The 11105-nt window shown below is 44.4% G+C and overlaps 1 protein-coding gene across 1 annotated transcript; it reads left to right on the top strand.

Moving 5' to 3' along the window:
- The first annotated feature begins 210 nt into the window (after nucleotides 1-210).
- Nucleotides 211-1386, top strand: LOC144769703 (interferon-inducible GTPase 5-like). Its single transcript, XM_078653886.1, has one exon. The coding sequence runs from the start codon at nucleotides 211-213 to the stop codon at nucleotides 1384-1386; it is 1176 nt and encodes a 391-aa protein (XP_078510012.1).
- The last annotated feature ends 9719 nt before the right edge of the window (nucleotides 1387-11105 follow it).

The raw sequence follows: 11105 nt of genomic DNA, 5'->3' as shown, positions 1-11105 counted from the left end.
TTATTTTTGTATGATGTCTTAAAGTTCAAGTACAATTTAGAAGATTTTATTTATGCATAGCTACATTATTTGGATCACCTTTTGGTCTTCCTTTCAATCACTAATAGTTTCTTGTACTACCTTCTTTTCTCCCTTTCGTTTGACTGTAGGCCACCTTGAAAACTTACAGTGAAAGAGAAAGAAGCTCAGACTCAGAAGATTCAACTTAACATGGCTCATTTTGGTTCTAATGCTAAACCATTTGAAATATCTAAGGAAGAATTCAAAAACATTGTAGCTGCCTTTCGACTGCCAGATTGTGGACTACGTTTATCTAAGGAACTCTTAGAGAAAACACAGCTTGATATTGCTGTCACAGGGGAATCTGGCTGTGGTAAATCTACATTCATCAATGCCATGAGAGGTATGACCAGTGACGACAAAGGGGCTGCCCCCACAAGTGCCGTGGAGAAAACAACCGTGCCTACGGCGTATCCCTACCAACATCGGGAAAACGTTAAACTATGGGACTTGCCTGGAATTGGAACACCAAACTTTATGGCCGAGACGTATCTTCAGCGAGTAAACTTTCATCGTTATGACTTCTTTATCCTAGTCTTTACAGAGAGAATTAGGGAAAACCTAATCCTGCTTGCGGATGCAGTTCAAAATATGGGAAAACAGTTTTACTTTGTGCGCTCAAAAATTGATAATGATATTGAAGCATCAAAACGTCGAAAGAAACAATTTAACATGGAGGAAATACTCCAAAAGATAAGAGATGATTGCACAAATCACCTAACTACCTGGGGTTTGAAATACCCCCACATCTTTCTTCTCTCTTCTTTTGACATTGGCAAGTTTGATTTTTTGCAGATGCAAAAGGTTTTAGAGGAGGAACTTCCTGAACATAAGAGAAATGCCTTCCTGCTCTCTTTGCCCAACATTTCCCAACATGTCGTGGACAAAAAGAAAGAGGCCCTGAAGACGGAGATATGGAAGCTGGCCACATTATCATGCACCATTGCTGTCCTGCCTGTCCCAGGCCTATCGATCGCCTGTGACATCGCCATTTTGATAAAAGCGATAAGAGGGTATCTCATGGACTTTGGCCTGGATGAAGAATCGCTCCAAAAAGTTGCTCAAAAAATTAATAAGCCAGTGGAAACAATAAGATCAGTGGTACGATCACAGGTGGCTTCTACAGAAATAACCACTCAACTGGTAACACAACTGCTGATGAAGAATGGGAATGGCGCCTTAATGACTTTTGAATATTTCATGAGAAACATACCACTGGTCTCTGGGGGGATTTCTTTTGCTACTACTTATTACTTATTACGCAGCATCTTAGATGATCTTGCAGAAGATGCCAAAAGAGTGCTTCTAAGGTCCTTGGAAGGTTAATGTTTGTTGATCAACATATTTGCTCACAAAATGATTCAGGATGCATTATTTGAACAGCTTAAAATTGCTTGGTTAATATGATCATTATTATTAGATGTAACTAAAGGCTCCAAAGATCTCTTCTCAGACCCGACCGGTAGGGTAGCTCGGGATAAGGACAGGGTGTGGAAGTGGGTTATTACTTATAAAACCACCTGCATAGAAGATAGGGAATGGGGCAAACAGTCAGTTAGAGTATATGACCACGTGAGGTCAAATGTAGGATAGGAACCATACCTAGCCCTCATTTACAACGCTCGTGATAGATTCTTACTAACACGTTTTAGGCTCAACCTTTTACATTATTTATTAGCCGATCTGACAGGTTTTACTAACTCTGTTGAGCCAAGGGAATCTTGCGGCCGCGATCAGCGATCTCCGCAGGATACCCTTCATTTTGTGTTGTTGTGCCCTTTTTATTCATTTCCAAGGCGCCTGTACCTAATTAGTCTTATGAAAAAACTTAAATTTAGGCATGCTAAGGTTGCCCTTTTATATCTGCAAATGGCCCAAGACCCCCTGACCCTGCTCTCTATCACGAGCTTTCTCAGACTAGCATTTAAACTGAGAGGAACGAGAGGTTTGGCCGGAGGGAGCGGGGATTGATTGGGGAAGAATGAATTGTTATGTATGTCCCGGTACCTTCCTCTTTATAGCTCTCCTTTTTAGGTTTCGTAACCTGGCGAGGGGCAAAGCCACTCCCAGATCGAAATCTGTTGTTTTTAATAGTGAGGTTAGGACAGCCTCTGTTTCCAATTGGCTAGCTCCATAAATGGAGGCTAGCCATTGGGAGGCAGAGGCTGTCAATCGCGCTTTCTCACGAAAACGCGATTCGGGGGCGTTTCTGGTGCTTTTTTTAAGCCCCGCCCCTTTGTCCTGGGCCGCGCTGCGATTGGCTGCCGGCCCGGGACACCCCCGTGACGTCATTCCCGGGCCGCGCTGTGATTGGCTGCCGGCCCGGGACACCCCCGTGACGTCAGCCAATCACAGCGCGGCCCGGGACCTGACTTGTTTTCACTTCTCCGAGCCTCAGTACAGAGTTTCTGCGGCCTCTCGTTCAATGCATGATCACAGCAGAATGTATGGCAAGGAACACGCCAATCTTGCAAGCATGGAACAGTGACATTTATGTTACTACCAACGGAACACCTCGAGGTGCTTGTCAACAAAAATTTCAGGCGGGAGTGAGTACTATTGCCGAGAGCTGCTCTGGGTGCACGAATGGGGACTTGTCATGCGAGCGCCATATTTAATGAAGACGGGGACCCGATTAGAACGTATGCAGCCTTCGAAACAGCCGCGTAGCTAGGGGGGGCGGTCCGCCCCAGGCGGCACCATTTTGGAGGCGGCAGTGAAGTGCAAGCACACCTGCAGTGCAAGCACACCTGCTTGCAGACAAACACACAGCGCAGGCGGTATGTCCCAGGCAGGGCCGTCAATCCTGTAGAGCGCGAAAGCGCTACCAATGACGGCCCTGGGTATCTGTTTGGCCAGCCCCCGCCCGCGCTGTAGCAGTGGCGCAGACTAGTGCGTGCGCAGTGCGTACTCTTGAGTTGACTGTTGGTGCTTGCGTGCACTGGGCCTGGCCTGCCATCTGTGCCGAGTCGAGTCGAGAGACACACCGACACCGACGGACAAATTAAGGTAAAGCGAAAATTAATTCCATTTGAATTTTTATCCAGCAACCCACTTGCCGAATTGACGTAACGTTTGTTCTTATACCTGCGTGTCTAGCATATCAGGGTCGTAACACAGGCCCACGCAGCCCCCGCATTGCGGGGGGGGGGGGGGGCCCGGCCATGCAGCCAGTAAGCACTTCACATCCGTCTGGGATGTGAAGTGCTTACATAACTTGTGTTAGGTTCCCCATCATTACACCTCGCTGTGGCCTATTTTACAAATTAAATAGTGCTCCGTGGGTCTTCGCTCTTTTAGGGTGGGGGCATGGGGCTGGTAACCATTGTGAAGCGCATTTCAGCAGAATTAAAAGTGCGCGCGTGAGGCATCCCGGAAATGACTAGAGAGATTGCGTGGCCACCGGCAATAATTTAATTTTGCCTTGTCCTGTTTCCTGCCGCCCATTCGCGCCTACCACTGGAGCTGCAGGGCAGGCATCAGGTGAGTGTTGGAGAGAGGAGCCTCAGAGGGTGGGGTGGGATGCATCCTGGGGTCATTTAAAACGTAATTTTTTAGGTCCCGCAGCAGCCCTCGTGTTCCAGGGCCCCATCGGCTCTGTAGCACACACACACAGAGGAGACACTGTTCTCTGCGTGTACTTTGAGGTTTCCTCGGGGAACGAACGGACGCTCACTTTTGAAGTAATTGAGGCAAGTTTTGTTGCTTTATTAATGTCGGTGGTTGCAGCTGCAGGTGGTGGGCATTTAGACTCAGTTTTAGGGACTGGCATTTCCTCACGTAACAGAGGGAGAGAGGCCCGAGTCGTCCTGAGGTTATGATCCAGATTGATTTTGCCGTCAGGCAGGCCACACTTTGCCTGGCAATATGTGTTTTGTTTTTCGGTCAGCCATTTGTTTGTAGTTGCAGTTGGGGCCTCACATATGCATATCCTGTTGGGGCCCTCCATGTGCGTTGCAGGGGGGCCCCCTCAAGTTTCGTTACGCCACTGTAGCATATATTGCAGTATTATACCTCAAATTGTACTTTGTTTTCTCTTGTAACCTAACCTGCACACTTGTCACTTTTTCCTCCTGTAATGCACTGTTTGCTACCTCATTTATTTTGTTTGCTCACGCACAGCTCTGTGGTCCACATAGGCTCCTGCTGGGTGGTGAAGAGGTACCATTTGCACTCAACTGGAGCCCTATTGAGTTAGGCAGCAAATTATTCACTTACTGTACAGTCGATGCACCTAGTAGTGCTCATTATTTTTTCTGTGGTTTTTGGAACATTTTATTACAAAAGTATACACAAGCAGCTAAATTAAAATGAATTTTGGAAATAAGTAAGTAAGCAGCATACTTTGCAACCGGTAATGATATAGGGGTTCTACAGGAGCATAATATAAGCAAAAGCACGAGCTCAGCCTCATAAGACAATATAGGAAAGAAATTAAAGATAGCAAAAGAAGTAAAAGAAGATAGATGGATACGGTGATTCAATCATGATTTGTTGTTGGACTTTGATATATGATGCATAGGGGTAGTAGGTGATTGTAGGCTCGTTGATGGAATCTAAAGTCCCTAGGTGGACAGGAGTGGGAACTTGATAAGCAGCCATAAAGGGTGAGATGGCATTGCACTAGTATTTGCGTATTGTTTAGTAGATGTGGGAAAGTGCCTTATTTTAGATCGTTCCTAAATCTTAGGTATTCTAAAAAGTTGTAAATTAATCTAGGAAACATGTCTCATGGTATATTAGCTGCTTGGAGTGAGAAGGGTGTCATTTCCCCTCTTGTGGAAAGGGGAGGTGTCTAGATACTGACTCTAGGTTTTGGTCATGGACATTCATGTCTCATGTAAGCTCAGTAGGTGATTTTGTGGACCATGCCAAGCCCTTCGAAGAAAATCCTCTGAGAAACTGGGGGCTATTGGAGGTGTGACATACGTTACTAAGCTCTGTGGCTGTAAGATGTAGAAGAAGCCTTACTGCTGCCTTTTGTACACGCTGGGTTTTGCACTTGAGTAACAGAGCAAGGCCTACATACAGTCCACTGGATTCTTCTATTTCTGTCACTATGCTGGGTAATATGTGGAGATCTTAATCCTGGAAATTTATGTACGGTTTTTATTCAGTAGGGTCTTGAGGAAGAAAAAGGATTCTTTCCATATTGTTTTGACGTGTTAACGTGTGAGATGAATAGCTGGATGGAGATAAGGATGGATGGAGAGAAGAGTGAGTGAGTGTGAGCGTAGCTAGGTGGGGTTGGTCCGCCCCAGGCGGCACTATTTTGGGGACGGGGCTGTCTAGACCTGGACCGTGTCATGTATGTGCATGTAACTTGCATGATCGAGGTAACTATTAGCGGCGATACTACGTGTCTCTCGGACCTCTTTCAGGTGCTCGCCGTCCTTTTTCCCGAGCACCCTCCCAGGGGGGCGGCAATCTGAAGGATAGCCCCGGGCGCCACAAGCTCTAGCTACGCCCCTGCTTCGAAAAGGCACCATTCCTTGACAAAGAGGGCAATTTTCACCAGAGATTTGCATACGGTCGGATCCCCAATTACGTCTGCAAATTCGAGTGTACAAAGTGCCTGCACGTGACCTTTGAAAGGTTTTTATGCACCGCTGTCTAATCTAGCGCCGAAAGGATCTTCCTCTCAACGTGTCACACACAGTATGCCTGCTACACTGTGCAGTTTGCACTCCTGGCATTCATTTTCTACACATCTGCAAAACTGACTGCGCATTTGGCTTCAATTTGTACAGAGCTTTTAGTGAAACAAAACGCAGGCGAAGCAGCGATCCGAGGCGTACCTAGGAGATTGGCGTGATTCACTTTTAGAGACTAGAACGCGACCAGGGCGGGTTTCCATTTAGCGTCATTTCCTAAGCTTTCTCCGTGCAGCGCGGGGAAGAGACCTAACACCGCGATACCGGGGCCCTGCCAGAGATGTGATGACCTGACATGGTCTCTCGCAAGCATTACAAACTACATGCGGTGTTAATGGGCTGGCTACGCGGACACACTGGCGAGCATGTGCCCACCTCTCTCCTGTCGGAGATACTTTCACGAGGCCAGGCTGAAACTGTAATCCTATTAGCGACCGAAGTATGTGCCTAATGGGAATTCAGTCTCATTTAACAAACGTGCTGATCCCACGCAGGCACTTTCAACAAGCTGTCAATCATCAGCAGGCTTGCCTGCAGGCGTTTGAGTCCTGGGGGGACGCTTGTCGACGTGAGCATCTCTTACTTACAAGATCGGAGAAGTATGCTGGTGGCCAGAGGAGAATGCAGGCTTTTGAACCCCCCTCAGCATTTTATGTCGTACTACATGTTTGACATTTTAAATTAATGTCAGGATGGTTATGCATCGCTGGGCAAGAGGTTTGTTAAAAACGTGGGTATTCATTCGGTCCTTACAACAACTTTACATCTTCTGGATTTTATGAAGATTAGGTAGATTGCACTTTTAAAAAGCGTTAGGATGTGCAGTCTGCCTACATTTCAAAACAATGTTTCTTCTTGCTACATACGTCTAGCACGGCTAAGGCAGACTCTGTACATACCAGTCAATCAAAAAAGAATTAAACAGACTAAACGAAACTCAGAAACGAAACTCAGAAACGACTCCACTGCGCATTTACCTGCTAGAACTTCCAGTCTCTAAATGTGTATTTTATGCACCATGTCAATACATTTTTTGTCACAGTCAAGGTCATTTATTGCGGATATTCCCTCGTCAATATCTACTTGCACACTGAGGATTTAAAGGGAAAATTAGGATTAGTTACAATTGTAAAATACATTGCTGGTCTCTCAAAGACCAAACAAACTTGGAACGCTAATGAAAGAAATTGAAAAATGTCCTGAGGGCAGTACATCGATCAATGCAGAGGGTTGTCTTTCCCAGTGCTGAAGTAATATTTGGCAAGAGCAGAATAATAGGCAATTATAGATCTCAATAGTGCTCGGGTGGCAATGTGTGTCAAATAGCTCCAGGACCATTCATAAATATCAATATAGTTCTTACACAACTTTTGGACCATCTTAGTGCATTACAACATTCCTCTCCCCCAACTCACCTTCCTAATACAGCTCGAAATAAAAATGAATTTTTATATATTTTTTGTATGTATGTCTGCATGTCATATATGTATCTCATGCAGCGAACACCCTTTGACAAAGCCAGTAGGCCCGGCTTGTTGTAGCTGTCATGTGACTTGTATTATACATCTGGAGGCGATGACTGAAGCATCGACATACCAGCCGGCGGCACAATATGCTGAGCACAGATCTTTGTTTTGCATAAATGTTTTAAGCCACGCCCTCGACCACGTCCCTTTCAGAGACCCCCAGTTTTTCATCCCACTAAAAGCCTGGTTGAAATCATCTAAAAAGGTGCGCCTAACCTTCAGCACAGGGTGTCTCCCCAGCCAGCGCTCACTGACGCCCTCTGCCCTCCCACCCACCAGCCCTGCACCACCAGCCGCTGCCATGTACCACCTGTCACAGGTGATGAAGGGGGAGATAGTCAACACCTTATAGGGAATTACGTGTGCCACTTGAACTGAGAGAATCCAGTGCCCTCGGTTATTCCTCATTCAGCAGGCTCAACAAAGCATACATAACAAAGGAGCAGGGAGGGGCTCATTGCGCTCTGGCAGGATGGGTGAGTTAACATTACATTTTGAATCAACAAGTATTTGTATGTTTTTGATATGTGTGTTTGGACATTGGCATGTTTTGAAGCAACGCCGTGTTGCACTCTGGGATTTAGAGTCCAGTAGCAATATGACAAAACTACAAACCTTATTTGTGGTGAATGACTGTATGGAGTAAATACAGAACATTTGTGGAATAATTGTGAAAAACTCGGACCACTCTTTGCTGTACTTACTTAGTGACCCAGGTCCACGAGTTTTCAGGGCCCACCCCGTTAAAACTCAATACTCTGGAAGAAACTAAGCACAGAGTTTTTTTATTTAGTGCATTTTTATATAGCGCGGACATTACCCACTCTGTGTGGGTATGTGTGTGGGGGGCTCTGTGTGGGTGTGTGTGTGTGGCATTTGCGAGAGATTAAGCTATTGACATTGTAAATGACAATGCCATTTATTTATCTGTTTTCAAAACCAACACATAAATAAAAAAATTGTCATTTACGATGCCAATAGCTCTAACTTTTGCAAAGGCGAAACCGTTGCATTGTAAATGCTTGTTTTTTAAAGTAAACAACTTATGTATTTTTTGTATTTTAAACTGTACTTTTATGGTGTTTGTATAATACCGAATAAAGATTATTTGAAGAAAAGAAAAAAAAAACTAAAGGAAGTCCTGTTTTTAGAATAAGATCTAGTAAAGATTGGTTACTGGCACTGAGAAGACTGAACATCCGATTGGCTGAAGAATGAAAGACTATGACTGGATGCTCATTGGATGCAATTTGTGAAGTGATTTCAGTCTGTTGGGTCTCATAAGAAGATCGATCCATGTTTAAACTGGTGTTTGAAGCAGTATGTTCGATGATAGGCTAGAGTGACTGAAGATGACCAGTGTGTACCGTCAGTACTAGTATTCTTAACAGGAGAGAGCGATGAGAACACACTGTGTCAGTAAGGCTTGCAGTCAGCGTCTTAAGCACACTTCATTTCTTTAGAGTTCCCTGATGGATCAGAGGAGGATTGTCTTTCTCATTAGCATTAAGGCAGTGCCCACATGACCTGAGTACAATTTTGGGGCCATATTTACCAATAAGCTGCATCGTCCTTGCGCTACACAATGGTGGATCTGCATCTACATAAATAAAAGCACCACACCCCCTCTTCCCATACCTATTCTGAACCTGATCATAATTCTGGGCCTGCACAAAGTGATAAAAATAGGGAGACTTCGCTCCTTATTAACCATGCTGGTAGGCACTTGAAGCCCAGGCCATGATGTACTAACCTTTCACGCAACACATAGCAGCAAGACAACTTGCGACGCTGCGTTGCTTTAAAGGGAGAGAGCAGAAATGTGTCATCTCTCCTAAGATATGCTGCACTTCTGCCCTCACATAGCACGGGTGCAGTTCAAGGAGCCTCGTGCCAATGCAGGTACCCTCGCGCCTTGGTGCAAGGGTGCCTGCGTTACAGGCAAGATTATTTTTGTGCAGGAAGGGGTACCCTGTGTCTTTGTGATTCTGGATTTGAGACTGTAGTGCTCTGCAAATGGTGTTGCTAAGTGTGGCTCTGAATATGTCAATATGCATCTGTATTTGTGAATGTGTGTTTGAGTGCGTGGTGTATGGCAAAAGCACGACTTTGTATGTGTTTCTGAGAGTCTTTCTATGCTTACATGTGTCTGTGTGGGAGACAAGCATGCAGCAAATGCTTTTTGGTCTAAGATTGAGTGCAGGTTCTTATTGTATCCCTTTCTATGCATTGATATCTTTTGGTTTTTATAGACACAGTGATGTAATCAATGATATCATAAATGATGTCACTTATACTGTCATTAACTAAGTCATGTGTGATGTCATACACCGTGCAAGGGGTGACCTGAGTTGGCACTCTTGCAGCAAAGTAATTGGTGAGCCAGAACCGTGACTCTGTTTCTGTTTTTTCAGTGAATTTACTAGATTCTTTTATTTAAACAAAATGCAAGGTTAAATGAACATTTTCAATATATCACAACTCTGAAATTCATACATTTAAAACTATTATCACTTATAATCTCTTTTTCATTTACCATAATTATTTGCGAATGTATATTTCTTTAATCGTCAGAATTACATAAAACGTGTTTAGTAGCTGTGACCTTAATCCCAATAGTGTGTCGCTGAGTCAATGACAGTGTCAGGGCCCTACCGCTGCCCATGAGTGTGTGTGGGTGAGCGACAGTCGGTAAACATGTCCTTCTTGTGACTGACTATACAACCATGCCATTGTCTTTATTGGCTTGACACTGAACTAGTGACTTTGAGCAAAAACTCCTATGTGATTGACAGGAGTCCGTACAGAAGTGTTAAACCTTTTCAAGCTGCCCTGCAACTTTTTTAAATTAAAATGCTGATCTATATTAAACGAATGGGCGGATTCACACCAAATCAACAAAAACACGTTTTCTGAGTTAAGTATTGTTATATCTTTTTCTCAACTGTACGGATGTGCATGAAATTTGGCATTCTGAACCTTAGCTGACTATGGTGGTGTTTTACCGTATTTCATGCAAATCCATTAACGGTGTTATAGGCAAATCAAAATATTACTTTTCAATGGAAAATGCAGATCCATCAAGCGTAAGGACCCAAAAAAGGGGGGGGGGGGCAGGATCAAATAAGAGACATAGCCCATTAAAGGAATCTTGCTTTTCAATACAGAAAAGAACAGATTAACAGAATTACACCCAACTTGGCATGGAAGTATAACTCTCGTCAAGGAGGTTCCTTTGTTGCTTGGTTTGATGTAAATGTATTCGAGAACAGAGAGTTTAAAGAGAGTTTTGGGACGGGCTTGAAAGGATTAAAAATAGATTCACATTTGGATCTTTAGTCCCTGGGCCTACATTTAAAAAATAAACATCTGATAGGGTGAGCCCGTTTTTTTTTTAGGAATTTATTCTGGGTCCATGACCCCAAAAGCTGGGTCATGGATCCAAAGCTCTCTGAATGGCTCCTGCAATTTAGAAAAAAGTGTTGTGGATGCCATTACAGGACATTGGGACTCGGTCGCTGCGCTTTGAAAAACCAGCAGTTTAATGCAATAGATCTCGAATTTTTTAGAGTTAGAGCTAATGGTTTTGTAGATGACACTGTGTTTTACCCATGTGATTTGGTTTGGAGTGTAGTGGATGTATGAACAGAGACTCAGCTGCAGCACGGTCCAGAGGACTGGGAATAAGGAATTACTGATGGGACCAGAGAAGCAGCTGCAGCATGCTCCAGGGGACTAAGAATGAGGAATTACCACTGGGTCCAGAGATGCAGCTGCAGCACTGTCCAAAGGACTAAGAATGACAAATTGTGCACCAAAACCCCTGGACAACCTCATTACAAATCCATTGTAGCTTGCTGCTCTC

This window comes from Lissotriton helveticus, chromosome 7 (assembly GCF_964261635.1).
Source record: "Lissotriton helveticus chromosome 7, aLisHel1.1, whole genome shotgun sequence".
Lineage (NCBI taxonomy): Eukaryota > Metazoa > Chordata > Amphibia > Caudata > Salamandridae > Lissotriton > Lissotriton helveticus.
This window is presented reverse-complemented; position numbering and strand designations above follow the sequence as displayed.

What these genes read in the sequence shown, in the direction of transcription:
- LOC144769703 (XM_078653886.1), top strand. Translation starts at nt 211, where the DNA reads ATGGCTCATTTTGGTTCTAATGCTAAACCATTTGAAATATCTAAGGAA.